The sequence below is a fragment of the Coturnix japonica genome, chromosome 2 (assembly GCF_054131305.1).
Source record: "Coturnix japonica strain WE chromosome 2, WE-NBRP24, whole genome shotgun sequence".
NCBI lineage: Eukaryota > Metazoa > Chordata > Aves > Galliformes > Phasianidae > Coturnix > Coturnix japonica.
Genome location: NC_140664.1, coordinates 104,971,872 through 104,999,594, shown reverse-complemented (window position 1 = coordinate 104,999,594; position 27,723 = coordinate 104,971,872). Strand labels below are relative to the sequence as shown.

General features: G+C 40.3%; 1 protein-coding gene across 13 annotated transcripts in view; it reads left to right on the top strand.

Annotated features, from left to right (window-relative positions):
* Window positions 1-27,723, top strand: part of RARB (retinoic acid receptor beta) — a 322,222-nt gene that overhangs the window by 115,437 nt on the left and 179,062 nt on the right. For all 13 annotated transcript variants that reach the window (XM_085538374.1, XM_085538372.1, XM_085538368.1 and 10 more), the window contains one exon: window positions 9,202-9,701. In XM_085538374.1, the coding sequence (XP_085394500.1) occupies window positions 9,524-9,701 (178 nt within the window). In that variant the 5' untranslated portion in view covers window positions 9,202-9,523. The remainder of the gene's footprint in view (window positions 1-9,201; window positions 9,702-27,723) is intronic.

The following is a 27,723-nucleotide window of genomic DNA, read 5'->3' as shown; positions in this document are numbered from 1 at the left end:
ATGAGCAATGTTATCTCAGCATATTAATGGCATTTTGCAGTTGCCTTATTGGCTCCCTGTTAAGCAAAATACTGACAATAAAAAAGCTATTTTTGCTTTGCCATCCACTCTATAGCTTTGTCCCCTCCTAGCTAATGGCTGTGCTTGTTCCTAATTTTGCTGCCCTATTGTTCCTGTGACAGGGAGCTACAGAGAATAGAGGCTCTAATATAAACGTTCATAATCTCCACCAGCCCTCTGGCATATTCTACTGACCCTAAGGGAGTCTTACTGGGAATATATTGGAACGTCTGATATGTAGTAAGTGAAGGCTTAGGGACCTGAAGTAGGCAACAGAAATTTTGTCTTCTGCGTAAAGTAGGACTGAAGACTCTAATAACTCAGAGGAATTACAGAACCTTTCAGCAGGCACGCTGTTAGACTTGCCGTATATAACAAAAGATGATAAATTATGTGTGTGAGATTATTCTCTGTTAGCACAGTGTCTGCACTTCTGTGCTACTAAGATGACAGATGGCCTTCGAGTCCAACAGACAGAGTTCACAACCAATGCTTGAATCCTGTTTTTCCCTCGTTCCACCTTCCTCACTTGACAAAGGGGTACAGCAAGGACCTAAACTGCCCTTGCTCTGAGGAAGCAGAAATTCCAGATTTGTAGTGCAAAGAAATTAGACTGCTGACAGATTGCACTTTCATCCTGAACATGGTGTCTTGTGTCCTAGCTGTGGGATCGAGAGCCCTAGATTATCCTTTCACATCCTTTAGCACATCCCTGACGTAAACTTCCATCACGTTTCTCAGAGACCCACCTGAATAAAATATATTCATCTTTTGAGTGAATTCACTTTCTTTACTTAACAATCAGTTAAATTGCTCAAAATAGGAAAATTTTCTTTGTGGTATGTACAGAGTAGACTCTTGCAGGATCCTTGTCTGTTTTGCATATAAAGTCAACTGTGCTGAACTGAAACAATCCTCCACTGCAGCACATATTTTGCAAATGAAATGGTGTTTATTTCCTTCTTTATCTCCTTTGACCTGCGAGTTCCGTTCTCTGTTCTACTAAAGAATCCCTGCATGAGTCCATGCAGAAAATGACTAATCAGCTAATCTGAGGAAAAGATTTGATGTGATGTTTTGCTTTATTATGCTGATGCTGCTAAGACCAGGACTTCTCAGGACCTGGGAAGATACCCATAAGGGTGAATGGACGGAATAGTCCATGCTGCAGTGAACATCATGACCACATAGCATTGGCCTCCCAAAGAGATCTGCTTCTTTGTCAAGGAGCTGCCCTCCAAAGTTGCTTTTCTCTTCAGCTTCTAAGCAGATGAAGTACTCTGTTCTTTAATGATTCCCAGGCCCCCATCATTTACTAGGGATCTTCATTCCGTCACCAAAACAATAACATCACTTGACCCCTCTTACTAATCTCAGAGGCCTCTTAAAGGTTGTAAACAGTCAGTAGAAGTCCTGTTTAGCAGTTGCAATGATGGAAAGTGCTGTTTTTGCCATTGGTCATCATGACACGTTACCCATTACCTACCAGATTGAGGATAGGCATTCCGAAAGTATGACTGGGAATCTTCAGATGCATTCTCAGTGTCCTCCTAGCCCTAACACCATTTGGAGGTGACTTAAATACTTGTAAACATCTCCATGTCACATAATATTGGATAATGTTACTGAACATAGTCAACAGGGTGGGTTTTTCCTTGCTTACTCAGCCTTCTGCATTTGCTCAGTCTACCTTTCCCTCTTTCTAAGAGTCCTTCTGGCAGAACCTTGCTTTGGCTGGAGATCAATATGTTACTATCTTGAGGTTCCTTGTAACACAAGTTAAAGAATCATTAGATGCCAGTTAAGGAGAAGACCTTTAATAGAAGATTTTTCTGTCGGGCAATAAATGTGTCTTATTCTGTACTCAACTGGAGGTCATGCGTGCTGCCTTTCTTTTACAAACAATAAAGAATAAAGTTGGCTTTAGATGCTACTTGTCAGCATATAGATGCTTAGCAGTTTGTTGGGGCTCATCACAGCTCATCCTTTCTGTCTGTGGTTCTTTTTCTCTGCCTTGACTGACTGATAAAGGAAAGTCCAAGGGTTTAGGTTACTTGGTCACAGAAACAATGATTTTACTCTTCATGGATTGCAACTTCACAGAGAGGTAGGTTGGATCAAAATAGTGTGCTTGGACAGATGGGATGGTAAAGGATGGTTTGGGTCAAAAAGCTCAGTCTGATTTTTCTGAACTGTAGGAAAAAGGAGCAAATGAAGCATGAAAACGTGGTTAGAGAACACGATTAAAAGCAGTAGGAAGAGCTGCTTGGATGAAAAACCCTATATTTGACTTCCTAGTTACATATGACTTGAGTGAACAGCATGGGCATGTGCTACTTAAATTGTGGATCATCCGTGTTATCTGTTTGGGATAAGTGATGTATTTTTTCCTTCAGTTTTTGGAATTAACGAAGAAAACATGTTCAGCCTAGAAAAACAAATAAGTTTTGTCTGGAAGGTCTCCAGTCTCCTAAAGTGTTGTAGCCCATGGAGTAACTTCTTATCTAGGGTATTCTCAATGTGAAATTACTGTTTTTCGTCTTTAAAAGCCACAGTAAGGACCAACAGAGGTGACTATGTAAAAACAGAAATTTGGATCACAGTGAATAAGCAATTCTGAATGGTAAGAAATCACTTCTAATATTGAAGAGGGAAATGGGTATAAAAGTTCATTTTAACTCGAGGAGCAGTAGAAGTTCAGTTCCCCTCCTTTTGGTTTCCATAAATAAAAGAGAACAACTTCTCTTGACAGTCAGTTGGGATTTTTGAATGTGGCAGAATTAAGTAAGGAATGCATTTAGTTTCAAAGCGGAGTACCCTATATGCCAGCACAAAATGTATTCAAAGCTCCTCGAATTCTCTGTAGGGAACCGTAAGAGTCCCTTATAGAGATGATTGAAAGTCACTGCGCAGGAAATCAACTTCTCATCCTGTACATAAACATGAGCCAATTCTACCATATCTGGGTCTCAGGGCAGTACACACAGTAAATTGTTAACCCCACCACCTGACCTAACCATTTATCTTCTCAGCATAGTTTTGGCAACTGCTGAGTAATGAAAGAAACATGGAATGCAGATAGTTTTGGAAAAAAAAAAAAAAGAGAGAGAGAAAGAAAAAGAAAAAATACCAACCCTCTGTTACAAACAGCCCTTTAAACAGCAAACAACAGGAGAGAACGAGAAATTGCATGATGCGATGGGAGGATCTGAAATGTGGTTAGTATAGAACAGAATTAATATCTCTGTAGAATAACAGACATAAGAAACATGGATTTTCTATCCTTCACATGTCCTCGTTATGCTAGCATTGTGCTAGCACTAATAAATTAATAAATCCCCTGGACCTTTGTGAGAAAAGATTTCCAAGTGTAAGCCGTGTGTTTTTAATGCTGTATGTTACACATGAAGGTTGGCTGAAATAGGTTATTCTGCTTATAGAGTATTGTTCCCACATGAGGATTCAGGCTATGTACTCACAGCTGCTGCACTCCAACATGGACTCTCAGTTCCACTGAAATCAATAGCTGGCACAGCAGGGTACTGTTGTGTGGTGTGTAAATAAATGGGTGTCATTGTGTCTCCTACTTTTTTTTCCCCCTTTTCAGATTTAGATTCCCTTTTTTTTCAGGGTTTCATCAGTGTGTGTTTGCAATGCAGGCAATAATAAGCAGAGCTGCTTAGGGAAAAAGAAGCTTTATCTTCCTTTTTTTTTTTTCCCCCCTTTTTATACTTCCCCATAGGATTTTTCAAATAAACAACAATTTCATTAATGATGTTAATTATCTCCTAACAGTCTCAGTCAGGAAAAAACAAAACAGAAACCTATTTTGCACGTGTCACTTTTATGACAAAAAGGAATTTGCAGTTGGGCAACTGTAGACAGCCATCTCAGATGCCAAGACGTAGGAGAAGTGTCGTAATCGTAGCGTCTTCATTTGTTACGATTTATCTTCCCTCCCCCATGGGGTCTTGCACCTTTAGTGGAAAATATATGGCAACTGGAGATGTAGGAGCTACAGCTCCGCTGTTCCATAAACTGACTTTGAAGTTCTGTTTCATGCATTTTCTTTTTTATTCCTGCATCTGGTCATATAGAGTGGTTTACTTTTTTTGGCTGCAGACGAGGCAGATACAAAATGCAGATGTTGTTCTTCTGACTTAAGCTGCTATTTTAAACTTTTTGGCCATCAGCTGAAAATTTTAGGGCTCAGTTGTTTATTTGCTTATCATCAAAGTGGTTTTTGTCATATAATTCATATGCAAGTATTAGCTTTCTATGTGTACTTTCGGAGTTTGAGATTAACAGTATGGTCTTTTTTTTTCCTCTCTCTTTTTTTTTTGAACTGGCATATTCTTTTCATTAATAATATAGCAGAATATGTTATGCTTCAGAGACCTTTTATTTGCCAAAAAAACAAAACTAAACCAAACTCCAAAACCCTGTCACATTGTGCTGTAGTACTTTCCCTTTAAGAAAAGCATATCTCTCTCCAGATGCCTGCATCTCTTTGATACAGAAGGGTACACTAAGTTCCATCTATAAACAGAATCCACTAATTAAGAGTAATTGCTTAGGAGATTGGTACAGACTATTCAGAATCAGATGCATGTTCCTCTCAGATATCCATTAGCCCCTAATAAGATAATGCAGATGTGCCAGTCTGTTTCCTGTTTCCTTCTATTGTACCTTTATTGCCATATATGGACCAATGGGATGGGCTGAACAATAAGTGGATGTCCTTTTGCTCCCTGAACAGTTCTCAAAGGAATGTTTGTTATTAGATTGCTTTTTCTGTTTAGTTTCACATCACTATGCTAATAAAGGAAACATAACACTCCAAAGGCTTTTTTACTTCTGCCACTGTAACTAGTTTATTGTTTAATTAAATCTCTTTGTATAGGCAAGAAAACAAAATGCAACATCCCACGGTTGACAGTGACTTGTGAAAAGCTGAATCTGCTCCTTTTCCAAGTTAAATTTTCCACTCGTTTTTAGTAGTTTAAAACCAGCAGGGTGATCATGTTACTGTATCTGACTGATTTACACTCAACTCTCGCTAAATTTGCTGAGTTATTCACTACTACTCAATGCAGTGTCATCAGCTTGCATAATAGAGAGCATATGCATAATCAGGGAATTCAATATGAACTACAAACTATACATTAAATGTAGTAAGTATTCTTGGGACTATTGTATCTTGACTTGTTTTGAAAACAACATTAAAATATGCCTCAAAATTGCCCAATAAATAAGGACTTGGTCAACTCTGTCCCTTGGGAAAATATGCAGTATCTTGTTGAGGGTTTTCATGCAAAATTTCTTTGGGACTGTTTTTGTTGCTGAGAAAGGAGCAACTTGCCTCTTCCAGCGCACTGGCCAGGCTGCCCTCACAGTCAAGAGGTTCCTGTTGTAGGATTCAGCCAAAGATTTAAGAGAGGAGATTTTGGCGTTGGCAAGAAAACGGGAAGTGAACTTAGAAGAGACTTCCTCCATGACCCTGTAAACTTCAGGGATATCTACACACGGCTGGGCAGGCTCAGAGCAGCAAATTAGCCAGGGCTGAGCTCGGTGCTGTGGCAGGCGTGGCTGCCTGCAGCACCAGGCACAGTGTGCCCAAGTGTCCACGTGTCCCTTCTGTGATTGGGATTTCATTCCTCTGTTGTAAAGGAAGAGTGGCACTGGTTCCATGTGAGAACAGTGTCAGGATGGTGAATTTAGCTTAAGGATTGCTAAGAAGTTTCAGTCACGGATATCTTAGAATGACTTGCAGATTTTCAAATGTTGCTTCAGGTGGAGCAAAACTCTGCTGATCTTTTCAGAAAGGAAAGGAAGAAAAAGAAAAAAGGCAAAAATCCAGTTTTACTTGTAATACAGCTTAATTCCATGATATGGACAGTGAGAACAGAGGAGTATGGATGTGGTTAGCCTTCAAAGAAACTTTCCTGTATGATCCATTTGGCTATAGCAGGGGCTTTGGAACTAGATGATCTTAAAGATACCTTCCAAGCCATATTATTCTATAGTCCTGTGGTCCTTTTCCATGTGCTGTTTGTATGATGGACCTGACTGTGTAGCAAGTGACAACAAGGGAAGGCCTGCCAAAGCTGGTGCTGATAGTGTCTTACAGTGCTCTGCTTTGTGGCTCATATTTAGCTGAGGAAAAGAAGTTTTTTCACCCTGAATCCATCTACAGCCCAGACAGATGGTTGGTGTCAAATGATAGGATCTTTGTCAGTAAACCAAGAAGTGTGAGCATCTGAATCCAGTGATGTGAACAAAGGCTTTCTTTAGGATCTTCAGGCTTTCCTTGAGAGATGTTGAACTGGCATGAATGGGTACAGCTGTTTTCTGGGCTTCATGTAGCAAGTTCTACTTTCTAGTGTGCCCTGCTATGCAGCAATGGAGGTGATCGATCTGTAACCTCTTTTATCAGAGCCAGTGACTTGAAATCCATTGGTAAGCTGAGAAGAACATTTGCTTCTTTGTAGGAATTGCGTTACTAGAATGTTGGCTTTTGTCCATGGTTTCCACATTGGCCATCTTATAGATGTTCAATCACAGAAACATTTGTAATATCCTGCTGCTTGTAGGAAACACTGTTCAGAGTCAAATGATGCACTGTTTAGAGTGTTGTACCTTTTACTGTCTCCCCTCTCTGCCTTTACCTGAGAGGAGACCAAAGGAATGAGTTCTGAGTGTTGATGTCCTTCATGCCGATCTGCAGGAAGTTTCATTCCACAAAGGCTAAAATGAAGGTGACTTTACACCTCACATGAAATAAAAAGTATGTTACATAAATCTATAGATTGATAAAGCAGAAAGTTAGCTGTTGTGTTCCACTTTGTGCTGTTAGTAAGTCATCATATTTTGGCTGTTGAGATTCCCTCACAAGCAGTTCCTGGCTTCACCCACCTCTAGGCACATGGTCCTGGATATCAGGGTGACAGACACAGCTCCCAGGAGCTGTGTGCTGACGTGGTATGTGTTGTTACACTCTCATCCCTTCACATGTCTGTCTCCATTAACATTAAAGGTATTTTGTGCATAATTTACACTGTTATCAAATACTTACAACTACATTCCTGTTATCCCCAAGCAGTCTGTACTCAGCACAAATTGCTTTCTGAAAACATGCACAGCTGGTAACCTTTCCTGGTATTCCTCACAGAGCAGAAACACTCCACTGCTCTGTGACAGGCAAACATATGCATTCGTGGTTTTTTTTTTTCTCTTTTATTTTTTCCTTGCTTATTTGAATTCTTACTGACAAATGGCAGACTGAGTAGCAGCAGTGATAGTAAACACTGTGTTGTCACTGCTTCCCTCCCTTGGCACTGCTTTTGGTTGTGACCTTGACAAGTCGTTTCACCTCAGTGCCTTAATTTTTCCACTTCAGAATTGTCTTGCCTTTTCCTTTAGGTTATATTCTAAGAACTATAAATAAAAATGCCATATAGGGGTTGAATGCTGCTGCCGTTCACTTACCATAGCAGATGTAAGGGTGTAACATGTTCTCCTTAGAAAACCACCTTTCGGCGGCTCTGGACTGCCTCGGTTTGGGGTAGCTAGGTTTGCCTTATGGCACCTACTGCCATCCTCCAGCAGCATGTGTTGCGACAGCCTGGTGGCTCCTGCTGTAGGAAAGTGCTCAGGAGACAAGAGCTGCGCTCACTGACTTCTGACTGAAGCACTGCACAAAGAAGTAACCAAGCAGTGGTCACACTATAGAGTGGTTACAGCATTTCCACCAGCTCCCCATGCCACCAGCAGAACTTACTAGAGTTGCACGATCAGATTGTTTCTGAAAAGAGACAAGGTCTGCAGTATGTGAAGCTAAACTGCTCTTGTTGGGAACAAGTTTAACCGTTTGATATAGCAGAGACTGAGAAAAAGAGGACCCTTCAGTAGGGGCTGCTGTTTGGATGAAACCTTGAGGAAGATATGTGTAGCTTTGGCAGACTTTGAAGGTGGTGCTCATGAGAACAGGAGAGATTCACTGGGGCAGTGTGTGGCCATCAGGTCCCTCACACACTCTGCCTATGAGATAGATAACACATTTTGGATTCTTCCTGCAGAGCAGAATCAAGAAAAGCAAAAACAAGAGCAAAAATACTCACAACATCCAGAATGTGTGCTGGTGGATCTGTTTTGACAGCTTTTGGCATGTTTACCTTACCTAGGTAGTTAGCCCGCTTTCTAAAATTGTTTTCCTCAGTACCCTAAGTTGCAAGAAAAGAGGAGCAGTAGCCTGTGAAACACAGGGTTATTAATTTTGCCTTGTAAACATAACTGGTGGAAGAAAAGCACTAAAATAAATTACCCATTAAATGGGAGGGTAGTGTAAATAGCTTCATGGCGCACCACCACTGATTAGATGATATAGCTTATGAACAGTTGGTTCAGTCTTTGGAGGAAGTAGAGGACAGAAACCACTGACACATGGAATGGGGAGGTAAGGCAGTGAAGGGGCTATGAAAAGCATTAAGAACAGGAGACACTGATGGAAAGTTCTATTTTATTTATTTATTTGGTAATAGAAGAAATCTACTCCCCTAAAATAAAGAGCGAGTGATCAGTGAGATCATTTTAGTGGTGATAAGACAATCTAACTGTCTTTTGTGAGAACAACCATTGGTAAACCAATTAGTGTTTTAACAACCTGATACCAAATTACCCAGATCACTCACACCCTGTGTGAGAGCTGAGACCTGGCATTGAAGCAGAGCACAGAGCTTCCTCAGTGTAATTCATTGTGTTACTGGGAAACTAAAAGCTTTCATGTACATGAGAAATTTTTTAGAAGCTGTTCTCTCTCCTCTAGTATCAATATTTCAGGCATTTATTTATGCATAAGTTTTAAAACTGGCTGCTTCCAAAACAAGACTGTATCTGTCCAGAAATTGCTTCTGATGTAAAATATTGGATAGAGAAATCAAGTTAATGGATGTTCTGCTATTAGCTTCAATGAAATAAGAATTTTACCTGCAGGTAACCATGAAGCTAATATTATAGGACACTAACAAATAGGTAATTGTAAATAAGTATCTGTAGTAGCAGAGTCGGAGGTAAGAGAGTTTTCTGTGGCTAAAAATATAAAATGCATTTTATCATCAATATTTTGTTTTCTTCTTTCTACAGACTCTATCATCATGCATCTGTAGAGAGCAACTGTCCTCACAGAAAAACATTGGAATAAACAACTGAACTGTGGTCTGAGACATGAACTAAGACAACTATCTGTCCACAGTCTTCAGAGAAGGAATGTCTGGAAAAGAGAACAGTAGGAAGCAGCAATGAAATATAGGACGGGATTGATCTAGTGAATTGCCTCCTCATCATCACACAGTCCAGCTCAAGCCACACCTGCTGGCTTGACAGCCCTGTCCATTCACAGGTTCAAGTATCTGCTTGCTGGCCTGGAGTGATGCAACATATTATTTATACACTGTGAGCTATTAACATGACAACCAGCAGCCGCACATGTCCAGTGCCGGCAGTGAATGGACATATGACTCACTACCCAGCAGCTCCATACCCGTTACTTTTTCCTCCAGTCATCGGTGGACTGTCACTGCCTTCCCTTCATGGACTCCAGAGTCACCCACCAACGAGCGGATGCAGCACCCCATCACCTGCAAGTAAGTGCTCAGTATTATAGCTTTTATTGACCACTTTTCTTTTAGCGAAGGCCAATCTAGTTCATTCTGCCCATGTTTCATTTATTATTTTCATTATTTTATTTGGGCAAAGAGGGTCCATTTCTTCTGAAATATCATTTTCACTTAATCTTGCTTTTGTAGAAATAAACATGTAACTAAATGTGATACCAGAGCACTGGAAACCGAGGGTGATAAAACTTACTATGGATTTTGACATATATTAGCACCTTGGCTGCAGAAACTCATGTTGTGTTTATAGAAGGTCCACATAATTAGCCATTGCGTATTGATTAACAATGATTCCTCAGTACAGAATTCCCTTCTGTGGCACTGTAATTATTACCGCTTATGTTTTTGTTTAGTTAGTAACTACTTCCCTCCTGGACAGCTTGTGAAGAACTGTTCTTGTGAAGCTCGTTGGGTGGCAGCCCAACAGACAGCTGGCAGCTGCAGCCTGCTCATGGCCATAGAGTTAATACTTCAACCTGTGGTTGTATTTCGGTGCACCACTCTCACATTTGCAGCACTGCTGAGTGTGTTAGCTGGGTAAGGTTTTTTTGTTTGGTTCTTTTTTTGTGGTTTTTGTTTAATCACTTTGATTCTTGCTCGGACTAAGTTTTATTTATCTTTAAGTGGCTCCAAACACAGTTGGCCCAATTAAATAAACTCTTCGAGTAGCATCACATAGACGAGATGCTTTTCTAGAGATCTTTGCGATGAATGACTGAATGGTGAGGAAACCTACAGTGCAAACAGCTTTGCAGGTCAGTTGTGAAGATGTTTGTCTAAATACTGTGATTGCCCAAAAAGGTCTTGAACAGCAAATTTGCAGTACTGCACTTTCTACTTAAGGTGAAAGAGACTTGTAGCTGTAATACAAATAGACCTTTCAGTAGAAAGCACACAAACCTAGAACTCCAAACATGAATAGGAAACCACAGTGAAGAAAAAGCTTTTGAAGAGTAAAGCGGTGGGGTTTTGTGCTGCCTAATGCTAATTCTGGCTTTGTGTCTCACATACACATAGCTGAAAACTGGTCAGTCTTGACTAAAGTCTTTTGTAGCTTTTTTTTTCCCCAGCTGATGCAAGCAATTTTCATGCATTCACATGTGGGAATAGGTGTAATCTGGTCTGGCCTTTATTTACCCTGTTTTATTGTGCCAAGTATATTTTTTATTGGAGGTGAAAAACAAAACATCTTGAGATACGAGGTCTACAAATAACTGACTTTCCAATCTTTCCAGACATTATCCTAGTTACTTTTCAGAATTCTATAATATGAATTTATCTCCTCATTTTACTAGAACATTCACCTTTTTCAGAAATAACATTTGGTATGAACAGAAACCTTTATTTGAGGTGCATTTGTAAATGCCGAGTGTTTATGATCAAATATGCTGGGTTTTCTTTTCCATCAGTTGTTCGTGTGGAATTAAGACTGAGTGGCAGGTGAGTTACTAATGAGCAATAGAACAGTTAGTGTTCAAACTGTGAAAAAAAAGTTGTATTAAGTCTGAATTTCTGTGGTTATGCAAAATAAGAGCCTAATTCTGGAGTTTTGGGGTCTGTATCTTTGTCTGCTGGTTGTAGCATCTTCAGAGCAGTGCTTTTGCAGAGGTGCTTTGCAGCACTGATTTGCAGCCCTGACTGAGCATGAAAGTCTGGCAGCTGGAAGGCTTAATTTGAGGCAACATGTTTGTATCTATGAGCTAAAAATTCATGATATTGGGAAGGGTGACTTGAATTAGAATTTCATCTCAGCCCCCTGCAGGATGACTTTTCTGTCTGTGTTACTCTATTTGCTTACGTTTGGCAATGACAGTCTCTTTTGTCTCTAAACCTGTAGACTTCTGATTTTAACATTCAGGGTTGATACCACTAGAATTATAGAGGCTGATTATAGGGACTTAGAAGCAAGAAAGTTGAGCTTTGGGTTATAGTTTGGTCATTTTTGTTGTTCTTTTTTTTCATTGTGGACACGTTGAGTGTGATTTTATCATTTTGCAATGAAGCCACTTTATAGTCAGAGGTCAGTGTGATTGAACTTATTCTGGATAGTGGGAAAATATAGCTCTTCCTTGAAAAGACAGAAAAAATCAGAATTTGGCCAAACACACACACTGTATATGCTTTAAGCTGTTGTACTTTTTATCTTTCATACTCTTTCCATTCATGCTAAATCCAACAGAAATGATTTTATGTGCTAGGAATGCTATAAAGATCTCTCTACTGTTTTTTAAAACAATGCAGCTTAACGGTTCTTTTAAGTTACAGTCATTTAAACCTTCACATAATTATTCTGTTCTATTTTAGTCTGTCTTTATTTCAGACTTGGTTATATCAGAAGGTTGGCTTAGTCTATATTTGGATTAGCTACCTCCAGTCTTACTGAACAGAAAGCAACATTTTAGGTGTGTTAATTTTGTGAGCACTGGTAACTTAGAGGAAGAGTTTGAGACAGTGATTTAGTTTCATTGATGTTAATAATGGTGTTGCTTCTGTGACCTATGACATGACTTCTGTTTTTATACTGAGATACATAGTGCAAAATACTTAATAATTAGAGGGTTGGTCACGGTGCTAAAGAGGTCATAGATGAAAAAAAACGTCACTTTTAAGCATACATGAACTGTGCATTAGCACTGAATGAGTAAAAGGAGACCACGGTTGAAATCGTTACTTCTGCAAGTCCAATTGATTTACCTAGCACTGTACTTGCCCCATACGGCACAAAGGTGACGTTTTAACTACTGAGATCAGATGGTGCTCAGGTTCTGCACTGGCAGTGATAATGAAGAATCTCTTGTATATTAAAAATAAATAAAATAATAATAATTAGCAAAGATTGTATGGGAGGATTATTACTTAGCTTACATTTAGAAATGCTATTTTCTGCTTCAGTGAGTGGATTGTGTAATGCTTGGACCTGATTCCTTTAAAAACCCCTGCAGGTATTGTCTGGGGATATTCTCTCTAGAGCTGATTCAAATCCTGGCAAAAAGGAAAGATGAAGGTGAGGCCTTTCTGTGCTTTCTGGACGATGCCACAGCCTGTCCTGTTTAGATTGCTGCTGGACTCCAGGAACTGCACTCCATGGGCTTTGCATGGCTTGCAACAGGAAAACGACAAAACTGTGAAATTCTTGGGGGAGGGGGAATAGATAATTTTTTTTCAAGGATTGTAGCACAATATTTTATTAAAGTAAAAGCTGCTTTACTGAGGTTCAGGTGAGTAGATGTGATGTTGACACACACAGGCAGTTCTCTGTTGTTCCTGGAAGAAGTGCCCCCTCCTGCCATCATGAGACCAAGCACTGGTAATGCTGTTGCCAATATCAGCTTAGGAAGAGTTTATCTTCTTCATAAAACATGTTGTGGGTATAAGCACAGCTTCGAATCTCCAGGAAAAGAATAAGTATACAAAAATAGAATAAAAAAAAAAAAAATAAAAAAAAGAAATACCTTAAAAAAGAGTCTCTCACCAAGTGAAGGACCACCCAAAATTTGAGAAAGTATGTAGAAGCTGTGAAAATAGGTGTGGTCTATCTCCCCATTTGAGAACCAAGAAAGAGAATGTTGTCTTTGTGTTATGACTAGTGGGGCCACAGAGCATGCAGAAGTGTTGAAATTTTGCAGGTGAATCACAGCATACGAAAGATGAAGCTTTTCTGTCCATTGGTACAGTGTGTTTTAAGATCTGTTGCTGTAATGTTCCTCTGCCAAAGAGGTCAGATTGTTCTGGTTTAACCCAGTTGAAGACTAACACAGGCCAAGGCAGTTTTGGAGCTACAGGGAGGACTGGATGTGGGAGGAAATTAGTTGCTCACTCAGACACCTATCTGTCTCAGTGTGAGCTTGAACACCATCCTACATTCAGCCTGCTTAAAGCCAAATGGTGTGAGTTGGAGGCCTTGGCATGGGGAGGAAAAAGATTAGTCTGAGCTAATACTGTGATTTACATAATCCCCAAGAGTGTCCTGAATGAAATTAAAGTAGAGCCTGGACAGCAAAAACGGTGGGAGCCACTAAATAATAAAACACCTTGGCTGGCAACGGTTCCCTTTCTGCTTGGTTTGAGCATCCTGCTTCCTGCATCCTGCCTGCCCTGGGTGATGCTTATAGTCTGTGGCATTCAGTGGGAGCAAGCCTTGGTCCTCAGGCTGCAGGTGGGAGCCTTTGAGATCTCTGTATTCTCCATCATTTATTGCCAGGAGAAAATAGGAGTATCTTGGTAAGGGGGCAGAGAAGGGCGGTGAGACAAGAATGTCCTGAAATTTATATAAACTGAGTAAGATTGCTTCATCCAGATAGTATTAAAAATAACTTAAAAAAACAAAAAATAAAATTAAAAAAACACCTGAAAGCGTTATTTAGAGGGCTTCTGGGATGTCAAGAAAAAAAATCAGCACTAAGGTCACTTGTATTTTAGACAAGCTTTCTGTACTGTGCAGCCTAGGGTGCTTTAAAAGTGCACTGTAAAGAATAAAGGGCTTTTTGTTCTGTTTTATCTAAGTATTTTACGTATGTGTGTAGGTATGTGTGGAAAGTAAAGTCACCTCAGAATCCGGAAGAGGTAGACAAAGAACTAACAATGGCATTACTTTTTGGATAATGCTTTGTAAATAATAATTCTTATATTTACATTTCTTGTGTATATTTAATAGCCAGTATTTCATCTGAGACATTTCAGACATACTCAGGCCAGACAGATTGTGGTTTTAAGCATTGTTTTTCCTTCCATTACTGTTGGTTGTTTACCACGTGAACTCCAACTTAGAGATTGTTTGTTGTTTTTTTTTTTCCTTGGGATATGGATTTTCCACTGGTATCGTTAAAAGTCCAGTCAAATCCAGTGTTGCTGGTGTAGTATTGGAGGATATTTTTGCCAGCCCCACCCGTTGTAGGAATTCATTTGCTTTTCCAGTTCTGTTGTTAATCATTATATTGACACAGAAAGTCCTCCCAAAAGCACTCTTTGGCAGATTGCATTAAATATGAATAGCAGATATTCATTACGATGTGTTGCCCCCAAGAGAACTCTAAACTATCTGCACTACTCATGAACAGGCAAATACACTAATTCTCCAGCTATTCAAATTATTTTCAAATAGTTTACTGTCTCTCTAATAAAAACAAGAATGTCTCTGTTTCCCTTAATTGCTTAGAAGGTCAAGGACTCCCACATCTCACTTTACTTCACCAAATGGGGAACATTTCTGTTGGAGGTTGGGGTATGGTTAAGACATGATGGATTTTCTTCATTAGGCACAGTTACGGAGGCAAGTGCTGTTTGTAATGGACTTAAAAATAAGAAAGAATACTCTTTTAAACTCTGAAATAATAATACTTGAATTAGAAAAAAATACACGAATTAACTTTTTAAAGAACTTCTCTTTCTTGATTACATCACTGAGCTTTTTGAAGTCTTCTAAGTTTTATGTGGCTGTCCCTTTTTTTTCCATTTCCCCCTCCTAGTCCTGTCTCTGTTGAGGCTTTCTGCATAGTCATTTACACATCTTCAATTAACAGGTTGACTTTAAAGGCTTCTTTACTTGTTCAGTACATGTGTTACACATCTTTATGGAAAAGAGAGAACATGTGTTTGCATTCTGAGAGAGGGAGATAAACAGAATATGAATATCAGATTTCTTAGCTACAGCCAAGGTTGCCTCATGCTGGCAAATCTGAGGAGAAATGTCCAGATGATCCCCTGCAGATATCATTCATGATCTTAGAAACCGTCATTGCTTTTCAGATCTTCAGTTTATTTTATTGCTGTTTTTTGTTTTTCTTCTGGTTGGTCGCTTTCTGTAGCACAAAAGCATCCACGCTGCTTTGGTCAATAAGGCTATATTACATTGTCGTTTTCTGATTGCAGTTAATCTGAAATTATCAACAATTTAATTGTATTTATCAAGTGTGTTAGAACTTCTTTCTGTAGTCCTGCTGCTTTCAGAAGTGAATGGGAGCACCGCTGGGCTCGGACAGTGGGTAACTCATTCTGTAATGCTGCCCTGTCTAGGTGAATCCTCGGCACTGTGTGGATGCCCTCTTCTGTGGGTTTTAGTAGGCGGTGTGCACATCTGAAATAAATCAGTTCTGGGTGTGTAAAGGCAGGAATTTGCTTCTTGGGAGGAAACTGAATTTCGAGGTTGTCTACCTCCCTACACTCATACAGGGAGCGGATCATGTAACTCTGGCATGTGCTTCGTAATTGCTCTGTGCATCTCTTGTAGATTTGCTGCGGTCTGAAAGAGCCTAGCATTTGGAAGTTGAATAGGACCTGTCAGAGAAATGCTCCTTCCCTTATTATGGGCCCCGGAGCAAGGAAATTCCCCAGCAAAATGCTGTCTTACCTAAGGTTGGAAATATGTTTCTGTGGAGTATTGCTAATGACCTTTTTCCTTTGCTGTTGCCCAACGAAAATAACACCCTGTCCCTCCCAGGGCTGGAAAACTAGTGAGGAGCAGCAAAGGGCTAGTTCCAGTCCTCACTGCTTGGGTGCGCTGGGGACCATGCTGTTGCATAGTGGGGCCTACTTCCTCTCTCCTGTCTCACATGGGATTTACACCCTCCACCCATGTGCATTCGTACATATGAAATGAGTGGTTGATCTCTCAGAAGGAGTGTAATGGCAAACTTCAGGTTTGGTAACAGCTGGAAGTTTGAAGAGTGTGTGTTGCATTTCCAGTCCAAATTGATAGGTGTGATTTTCTGAAACTGTTTATGCTGTGTCCAAAAGACACGTCACTGCGGACTATTTGTAAATCACTTTTTTTAGTGCTAGCCTTGATATGGTTATTCCTCCTTTACTTATTTTTGGGTTGCTATTTCATGTTATGCTTTTATCAGCATTTAATTGCAAAGATTGACTTAAGGGCAGTTTTCCATCAGGAGAGACATTTTTTTTCCACGTCTAGAGTTCTTCTTTTTTGCCTGTGCAAGGAATATTGGGAACAACTTGTTTTATGTAGATCTTTCAGCTGTATCAATGACACCATGTTTCCCATTTAAAATGATAAATACCCACCATATCTGTTGAATCCTGAAAGAGTAGGGAATCCTTTTTCCCTTCCTTTGTCCTTCAGCACACTGTTTCCTTTCTTACTGCCCAGAATAGGCCTACATCAGTAATATTCATAAATGATTTACAAAAGTAATTCCTGTGTAATAGCTTGGGACGTCAAGATTTTATGATGCTGCCAGATGTGCTATCAAACAAAATTATCTGGTTCAAAAAACTTGTGATAAATCTAGTCAGAGCAAATTCCCCCAGGCAAACTCACCCTCTACAAAAGTAACTATGTCTCATAAAATTGTTAGGTTCTCCTTTACCACATGTTTGAAATCAGACTTAGAGGAAAAGTTTTATTCATGTGCAGAATTGCAATTGGGATAAACCAACAAACAGGAAGGACTGGCCATAGCAGAAAACTCCTTTCCTTTCAAAACACTATGCATGTTCAGAGGAAATGTCAGAGTAAATATGAGAAATATTCAGAAAACTCAAATGAGCATCTCTAAGATACTCAACTGTTTCATCTGGGTAATGCATTTTTAGATAGTGGCCATACCCTACGTATAATAGGCCAGATATTTTCAGTGGCTGGCCTGCTTGCCACTCCTCTGGGTTTGTAGCTGTGTCTGAGCACCTTGATGTAGTGCATTGAGCAACATATCTCATGTCTGACATGTGTATGTTCTTTGATATGCTCCTGTAGGGGGACTGTGCTATCAATGGGGAACACATTTTGGTGAGGAGTTTGCGTTTTGAAAGAGGGGGTATGTTGGTTGCAGTCCTGGCATTTGTGCTCTGTAAGTATAGGTACTGCTGGAGAAAGCTTGCCAAAGAAATGCGCCTGTGGCTTTCTCAGTCTCATTTGTAGTGGTGCTTGCTTCTCAGGAGAGCCTCCAAGGAAATCCAGCCACTTGGGAGGAGGAACTGAAAGTCCCAGCTGAGAGTTTTTACAGGAGAAGAACTGAGTTCAGGTGATGGAATTACGACTGGAAGGGAGGAAGAACTTTGTTCCGTGCTTCAGGGAGAAGGTGGATCTGGAGCACTTATTTTATTCCATGGTTCTGGGAAATATGCTCCAGCACCTGGAATTAGTTTGAGATGTTTATGGAATCCATGTGCAGCCTGCTGCTACATAACATGTTTGCTTACAGTTTAAATTTAGATAGAAAGCAATTAATGCATGCAAACAATAGGAGTGAACCTCCAGGTAGAGCTTGTTTGCTCTTCTTCAATGTTGAAGATCAGTCAGGTATAGATTTGACTTCAGCATTAGTTTTCCTCAGTTTCATATGTTTAAATCTGGCCTAGAATTTGCACTAATGCTCATGCAGACTTTTTAAAAGAAGTCTGAACTGCAAGAAATACAGACACAACATGTTTCAAACTACTGTATCATATTTTCCACTGTGTATTTGGAAGTAGGGGGAAGGATGTTCTAATCCTACACACTCCAGGGGAGGAAGGTGATGTCTTGCCATCCGGTCTGCACCACCCACAGATGCTACTACAACGTTCTCCACAAGAATTGGCTCCACTGTATTATTTATTTGTGGGAGAAAAGGCTCAGCTCTCTTTGATTGAAGATTGAAAGTACCAGAGACAAAAGAATCACAGAATCTCAGAATCTTTTGGAGTTGGAAGGGACCTTAAAGGTCATCTAATATAACTCAACTGCAATGAACATGGATACCTACAGCTAGATCAGGTAGCTCAGAGCCTCACAGAGCCTGATCTTGAATGTCTTCAGCCAGGGAAGTAGCTTCCACGATCTCTCTGAGCAACCTGTTCCACTGCCTCACCTCCCTTATTGTGAAAATCTTCCTTATATCAAATAGTTTGAAACTATTTTCCATTGTACTCTCACAACAGATTCTGACAAAAGAGTCTGTCGTCTTCTTTCTCATAGCCTCCTTTTAGATACTGAAAGGCCACTCTCAGGTCACCCTGGAGCTTTCTCTTGTCCGGGATGTACAGCCCCAGCTCCCTCAGCCTGTCCTCGTAGGGAAAGTCTTCCATCACTTGGATCATATTTGTGGCTTTTTTCTGGAAGTGCTCCAACAGGTCCACATCTCTACTGTACTGAGGACTCCATGTCTGGATGCAGTACTCCAGGTGAAGTCTCACCAGTGCAAAGTAGAAGGGCAGATCACCTCCCTTAACTTGCTGGCCATGCTTCTTTTGATGCAGCCCAGGATACAGTTGACCTTCTGGGCTGTGAGGGAATGTTGCTGGCACATGTCTAGCTTTCCATCCACCAGTACTCCCAAGTTCTTTTCAGTGGGGCTGTGCTCTATACTTACACTCCCAAGCTTTTTCTGACAGTAGGAGTTGCCTTGACTGAAGTGCAGGACCTTGCTCCTGGATTTGTTAAACCTCATGAGGCTCACCTGGGCCCACTGCTTGAGCCTGTCTAGATCAAGTGTTGCCCTGTCACAGTCAGTAGAAAATACTGTGCAGTTTCCTGTGTAGTGTGATTTCATTTGGGTACCACTAGCAGAGCTAGAGGGAATCCCTGCTGTTTCTGTGCCTATTCTGTTCTTTATGCTTGTTTCTTCCAACCAGTAAGCAGTACGTGCTTGCTTGTAATGATCCTGCAGAGAGATGCACAGTTGTCTGCTGTCCTGAAACAAGACCATATTGTAAATCTACGGTCTTTGGAAGAATTCACCTGCATACCAACATTACCTGAAAGCTATTGGTGAAGACATTTGGTGGGAAATTGAACTGTATCATGTAAACAATTCTGTTTATTATATATTGCTTTCACATAGCAATTCAAGGATCAAGAGTTGTGTTATTTGAGAAATTAAGTCCTGTGAGAATCATTACAAGTACAGAAATAGTGATGTCATTGCAAAATTAACTAGCTATAAACCCACGAGGTGACATATCAATTCATAAAGGGAATAGCAAAACATAATGCAGGGCACATCTGCTGCTCCGATTCATGCACAACTATAAGCCTATTGGTATCTGCAGACCACTTGAAATTGAACATCTGTTAGAAGCACTTGAAAAAGCAGCATGAGAAGCTGTACACCTTGCAAAGCATTTTGCTGTTGGTAACATCATCATTTTGATTGCATATTCTTGCAGAAACTGTTTTTAAGTCCCCTTCTAGATCTTCCTGGCATTGTTTCTTAAATAGCGACAGCATGAGTAACTGTAAAAATAACATGGACTTTTCTAAGGACTTTCCTAACATTTTTATTACTTTTTATTTATTATACTGCTGCAATACACAAACTGCTAGAGAGTTTCCAAACAAAGAGGGAGATACAATCTCTGTTCCAAGTAGTTTGGAATAAAAAAAAATAAGACAGACGTACAAAGAGAAAGGGAAAAGGATGCGACTTCTGAGCCAAACGATTGAGGTGAAGGAAGGCTCACATCCTAGAATGCAAATCTGGTCTTGGTGCTTTTTAAAGAAATGATTGAATGCTTAAAACCAGGGCAGACTCTGGAGGCTGACGTGATTTTTGTAAAGAGCAAGAGTAAGATGCCGCAACTTGCTTCACAAAGCCCGCATGGGCAGTCGGTGATCGATTAAGTATTGTAATTGAACTGCAATTGAACTGTGTCCTCTTAACTCTTAACTAAGCCAGTCAGTTTGACAGTATGTTTCCCCTAGCTGCACGGTCTAGCAGAGTCCACCTAATTGGCAATTTTCTTCTGTTTAACAAAAACAGAAATATAGCTAAACCACAAAGAAAAAGATTTCGCTATTGATTAACAGTGGTTGGTTTTGCTAAGTAATCTGACAGACATTTGGAACACATCAACTGTCTCATACCGCTGTAGCCAAACATCTTGGAGCACGATTTGCTCTCCTCCACTTTTATTACTTGCAGAAGAAGCAAGCTCTGCCAGGATGTTATTTGAAGGGATGTCTGCCATTTTAATATGTAGTTGCTTGGACAAAACTTGGTGGAAACATATTGCAGTATCTTTGATTTTGCAAAAAGGTAACCGTATTTGTTTACAGTAAAAAATATGAATCGTTGCTAGATTTGGGAAAGTAAATTAAAATATATGGCACAAGTCACAAAAAATGCACCACTTTGTTGAACTCCGCAAGTATTGAAATGTTATATGGGAAATACCCCGGTTTCACCTTTTTTTCAATAACCAAATAATTTTAACTTGCTGTCCAAGACATAGCTGAAGTGTTCTATAGCAAAGGTGAAAGTCTAAATGGATCAGTCCATTGACAGTGCAAATATAGGAAAAGTCACTCCTAACGGCAGTTTAAAATGGGCTTCTGCCAAATCTATGTCAAAATCATAAAGCACTCTACAGATGTGTTGTTACGTTTCTAACACTGATGAAAATATACAGCGGTCAACTCCAAATTTGCCAAGGTCATCAGCTGTACAGAGGATGACTATTTGCACTTAGAAATGTGAGATATGTGCATTTCTTTTCTAAGTTGTCACTTACTACTCACTACTAATCATTTCTGGGCTGTGATACTTTTTTTGATGCCCAGAAGTCTCCATTGCTGTAGTCCTAATGTGAAAGCAAGGAAAATATAAGAAATGCATGTCCATGCTAAGTAGATGCTTTCTTTTGGAACAGAACATTTAAGAAGGTCTAAACAGTGTTATTAAAACTGTTCTCCTGAAGTTCTGCTTGTGCAGTGACTCCGTGATATTAGTGTCTCTGTACTCGTGTCTGCTTAGATTTGGGAAAAATGCTGATCCTTGTCAACTGTCTGATGGTCCAGAAAGAGGGGAACCATTGATCTAGCATGTATCTCTGAAGTCAGGCAGACTTGTGTCCATGGATTTGTGCCTGGGACACTAGCCTGTTAGAACAAGCATGAAAAATGGTTTCTGTCAGAACAAAGTGCCCTTTTTTCTTAGGAAGGACTACTTTTCCTTATCTTTTTCCCCAGAATGCTTATCTTACCTGACCTCATTTCAGAATATCTTGTACTGTACAAGGCACAATTATGGTTCTGATCAAAACTGTGTAGTACAATATTTATCTTAGGATGAACGCGGATTTCACGAGTTTAGAACTAAACAAAGGGCAAACTTCTTCCTGAGCCCATTAATCTCTTTAAACAAAATTATTCCCCATATCATTTGGAAGCACTTGTACACTTGTGGCAATGCATGCATGCACAGAGAGTGAAGAAAACCCTACTGCTGTGCTGGATTGCTCTTCCTGTGAGCATCACTGGCTGCAGAGCAACTGGGGCTGCAGCGAACCAGGTCCATCCTGTAGATGTCCACCATGGGTCTCTTTAGAACAACCTTTGACTGGCCACCTGTGATATTTTGTTTGTGTGTGTGCATGTTCAAATGTGTTTTTAATAACTTATTTTCTAAAACATGGAGCTTGCTGGTTAGAAGCATGCACTTTTTTCCCCAATTTTCTGAGCCTGTTTTTTGTTGGAGCACAGGCACCAGGAGAACAGGGGAAAGGGGTGAAGGAAAGCAGTCAATGCCTCTAGGAGAATTGCTGGTATTTCTGAGGGACAGAGGGAACAGACTTCACCTGTGGCATAAATTTGTTATAGATTCCCTTTAAGATCAGGAAATGAGTACAGTCAGCGCTTCATAATTAACTGTGAGCGGAAAATCTCTGGAGATGGCTAAAACAGATTTGTCCACTTACAGAAGAAACGCCATGACTTAACAGGTGTATAGTGCCTGTAATATGCTACTTAGGAGTTCTTCAGGCTCTGCTGCAAACAAAATATTATCCGACTATAATAACATTGTGAACCCAAAGACCTTAACTGGTTTCATTATCAAGTGAGCGCCTTAGGGGAAATACACAGATGGAAAGACATTCCTTTCAGTTGGTATAATGCTCCTGTGCCAGAGAATTTATGACCAGAATGTAGTTGGCCTCTACATGGGCGCGTTGTGGAGGAAATGCATGAATCCATTCTGGTCTTTTTTTTTTTCTTTTCTATTTTTTCCAGCTTCCTTAAGGGCTGAGTTTTCACTGCCTGCTCCAGGCTCTGGGACAGCAGAGCTGCTTCCTTTGTGTGGGCTGTGCTTTCCCCTTCTTGCTGCATTGGTCATGCAGAGCATGCTGCCTTCTGACCCCTCTACCCTGATGAGTAGGCTCATGCCACTCTCCAAGGCATTATGATGCTTGTCTGGAATAATCTTGTTCATATAAATTCATTTATCTCAGCATGTCTTGGAGGTTAAACAAAGCTGGGAGACTGATGAGAAATAGTCTTCTAAAACAGTGCTTTTCTTTGCTGGTGCAAATGGAACTGGGTAAAAGATGGGAACTGGAAAGATCAGATCTCTGTTCTCAACCTGTTTGTTAACTGGCTGGAGATAGTATCTACGAGGCAGAGCTCTGTAGCTCAGGCAGTCTGAAAGGCTACACATGAAGAAAAAGATCGGATATATTAACTCATCATTTAGATAGCTGGGATGGCTGTACTCACTCTGATTCATTAAATATCCTGTGGTTTCTCAATTACAGTTGTCAGGAGAAAGTTATGAAAGCCAGTATTTTTCTTTCTGAATTTATGAGCAGATAAGCTTATGTTCCCCAGAGAGTCTGGGCTGTCCATCATGGATGGTTGTTATTGAGGAGAACCTGGGAGCCGAACCTGCGAAGCGCATTCAGCAGTTGTCTAAAATACCGCTGTTACTCAGAACTGAGTAAATCCACGAATTTGGAGATTGCAGGCAGAATATCTGATATTTTTTTGTGTGCATCTATGGACCCTTGGTCAAGAAGTACCCCAAAGTTACTGAAAAGAAAACTAAATAATAATGAAATTGTGGTTCAGTTGTAAATGTTAATGGTTTTGCAAGAGACTCAAGGGGGAGTTCTTCTCTTAACCAAACTGGCTTGTTTGTTCGTTGTTTATGTATCAATTTACCATCTCTTTGAACATCATATATAGCTTAACAGTGAATAGTTCACAAATCTAAAAATGTTGCCCTCTAGTCAGTGATGCTGATCACGGTGCAGAGATCTTTTCAGTTTTCATACAGATGAAATAGCTCTGTTTTTCAGAAAAGGCCAGAAAAAAAACCTCACTGGAATCTTTCCTTTCTGGCAAAACTATCTGTTTGTTTCTTTTTCTGAGTCTGGTTCATAGAAACAGCCGAATGAAACTGATTTCATTGAAGTTACTGACTAAAAGTAAAGGGCCAACCTCTTCCCCCAGCTTCATTTTCCTTGGAACAGACATTTGACATGGAATACTTGGCTCAAATATTTTTATCATAGCTGCAAGCTACCAAGCAGCCTCCTAGCATGGCAGCTGCAGGCGAGCATAAAGATAAGTGACCTCGGCAGCCCTCTCTGCAGCAGCTTCTCCTAGTCTGAAGATGTTATGCACAGGTGTAAAAATGCGATGCCAAAGTAAATCGTGATATTAGCACACTGTATGATGTATCCTGTAATTAACAGCACTCACCTGTGTGTTGGTGTTTCTCTGACCATGCCATCCTTTATGCTGTGTGTATCTGAGGATCTAATCCATCTCAGCCTTGGACACCCCGAGCTGCAAATGAAGTCAGAGAGCTGCAGGCGCACAGCTCCTGGCAGGATTATGCACCCAGTGAGCTATTGCTCTCATTATGTTGCACTGTAATATATCATCAGTGCAAAACATCATCCTAATGATGCATTAGTGTAATACATCATCAAGGGAGTCCCACTAGTAATGTATTACTCAAAGTATGGTGCTACTCAGTAAGAAAATCATCTTGCAGTCCTTGTGTTGTTTCAAAACAGCATCAGCAAAGGCAAAACATGTTGGTAAAGATGGATGTGGCTTCCTGGTTTCATAACTATGTAATGGAGGTACCTTCTGTACACTCTGACTGTGTGATTGTATTTTTAAGGATGTGTATTTGGCCTGTCTTTGGTTGCATTACTGTTTGAAAGTAGCAGGAATTGATTCTTTAGATTGATGACCGGGGGGCTTGAATAGAAAGTTGTAAATCTCTCCTCCAGAGTGCCTGTCACATAATTCTTGGTGATGGTGGAAGGGATCTTATGAAAACATGGTGCCAAAATTTGCAGTTTTAAGGATTTTTCCATTGTCATCTTGATGCACCTTCAAGTTTCAGTCACATGCACTGAGATAAATATGTTTAAAAAACACTCTTTCAAAAATTAAACCTTCCCATTTTCCTTATCAACTCATTGATTTTATTTGGTCTGCAAGATCCTATGGCAAACAGTCCTTCCCCCAGGAGTTGTCTCAAGTGCAGGATTTACTTCAGCGTGCAAGGGAATTGGATGAATTTGCTCATGCCTTTGAATCATGGCAGTGATACTGCAGGATACACAGCACAGGTTGTGTCAGTTCCAGGCACTGCCACATGGCGAAAAGTGGTCCAAGGCATGTATCACAAGGACCATGCTACTTCATAGGACACTCAGTGAAACAGCAGTGAGGTTGGAGAAAGAATTAGCTATGAAACAGAGATTTCCAAAACATGACTTTGTATGTGGCTTGTGTTTTCTGGAGTAGTTTTAAGTGCATCCCTCTCACAGGTGCAAAATAAGTAGACTGTAAGTTGAGAGCCTGAGTGTCACTGTATTCTCAAGTATGCATTGCTGGATAAGCGGATCCCTTTAGGGACCCTATTTTTATTGCTGCAAAGCTGCACACATAGTGTTTTAAGCAGCAAAACAAAAACCCAACAAAACCTCCCCAGTCACAGGAAAACCTCAGCAAAAGCAAAGAACATTTCTTGAGAAGGTCAAGCAAAATTTGGCCTCCCTTTGCTTTTTTTCTTGTTCTCTTGTATTACCATATAACTACTGGACTGAGTGGTAGGATTGCAGCCCTCTCAGGATTTGAGCATCAACCATTATTTTATTTTATTTTATTTTATTTTATTTTATTTTATTTTATTTTATTTTATTTTATTTTATTTTATTTTTTCTCTCTGTAAGTCTCTTCTAAGATCTTTACCAAATGCTTCTGCCTGCATACCTATGTCAGTGAGGTATGACTACAGCACTGTATTCACATGAGCACCTAGTGAGCCTCTGTTATTGCAGCAAAATGGTGGGGTTTGCTCCTATAGCTTGTTTCATTCATTCATGATGTTTTTTCTGTACTGATTCAAACCATGCACGTGTTGGTATAACACTAGGAGCACTTTGCTGGCGTCATTATTCTTTTACTGGTTAAGTGCTCTATGGGCTTATTTAGGCAGCAAAAGCAGTACCCCAAGCCAAAAGAACTCCAGTTGTAACTTTCTTGAAGCCTTATTTGGGCAAAATATGAATGGCTCTAAAAGACAGTAACTAATTTATTTCTTTAAGTGGTGTTAGGTTAAGATCATCATCACAAATCACACCGTCCTTAATGTTAGAGTCCCCGTTAGTGCTGTAACACAAATCTGCTCTTTATGAAGCTTTCTTGGAGCTCCCAGAGGTCCCGGCTCACTCTCCAGGAGAACAAGGCACTTGCTGTCCCAGCATAGGCTCACCATGGTAAGGAACGGGCAGCTGGAGGAAGAAGACTGACTGTGTATCTGTAGAAGCAAGAAGTCTGGTTGCTCTCTCCCTGGTGCCAGCTGTGTGAAAATTTGTTTTTAAACTAAAACAAAGACTGGACTTGCTGTGTGCAAGAAATAAGCAAAATTCGATAAAACTAATGGCTGTTTGTCAAGAAAACAGGAGGTAGAAGGCACTGTTGACTTAATGAGTTGATCGTGACGCTGTTCAAAGCTACTCTGAAATCAGGATTTCTCTCCCAGCCTGCCTGAATTACACCCTAACACATATTTTTCAGCAACAAAAATAACAAAGTTGATAACGTGATTTGGCTGCTGCTTTGTTCTCTACCTTAGAAGTAGCTGCTCAGCTCATGCATTGGATCATCCTTATTCCAGAAACACTGCCCTTCCCTGTGTGCGCAGGTAGTGCAGTGAATCAGGCATTGCTGCAAGAACTGTTTGCAAAGTGAAGTCTTTCTGGCAAATCCTACCAGCTGATTGCATTGTTGTGGATGACAGGTTATTACGTTAATAGATTATTAAACTGTGCGTACTCACTTTAACCTTCTGTGAACTTTGTTCTTGTGTTTTGGAAGGAATTAACTACATCCAAATTACTGCTGAGCAGTCAATCAGCGGTGTGTGAGTGTTTTCCACCTTACCAGAGTGTCCTGCCACACTGTGCTGTGCTTTGTTCTTTCACCAGGTTGCACTGTGACTCAGACACAGATGTGACATGTCAGAAACAATGTGATGTGACACGTCCAACAAAAAATACCAGTTAAGAGTTACGTGGATAGTTTCAGTGCACTCTGTTCATGGATTATTCGCTGCCCATTCATGTGCTGATAAAGGGTCCGATAGTTTTCAGCATGCTAGCTGGTAAATGAAGGGGAAAAAATAAGCCAAAAAGCAAAGCAAGAATAAGAAACACCCTCCTCCTCCAAACTCACTTTGGTGCCTTCAGCTCCTGAGCTGTACTCTGTGGTTCCAGCTGGTGGTATTTGAAATCTGTAAGTTAATTAGAAGGAGAAATTTCTGTAGCTAGCAATGTAGATATTCTGGGGGGAAAAAAAACCAAAAAAAAACACCATTGCCCCAGGGGAGGGATGATATTTGAGCAGATTTATAGTGCTCTGAGTGTGCATATGAATGAGATGATGGCCGTCAGTGCAGCTCACTGCTGTGGGGAGCTGTCAGCTTTGCTCTGGTGTAGGGAGATCCAGGGAATGAAGCAGTAGAATCAAAGGGAAAATAAAGACACGATTGGTTTTGCAGTGTGTTTTTAAAAATCCTCAAGTACTTGAAAAAAGACTCTCTTTTCCTTTGGAGGGTAAGGGAAGGAACGAATATTCCATGTAGACAAGCAACACTGATCAAAATCTGCTAACCTGGAGGAGAATCTCCATGCACGTGGCAAAGGGAGCGCCAAAGCCCTGTCTACTTCTTGGGTTTCCATAGAACCCACTTGAACAGAGCTTAGAGGATCCTGGCTTGTTCTGTTCTGGCCAAAGAGTGTTTGCAAGTGTGGC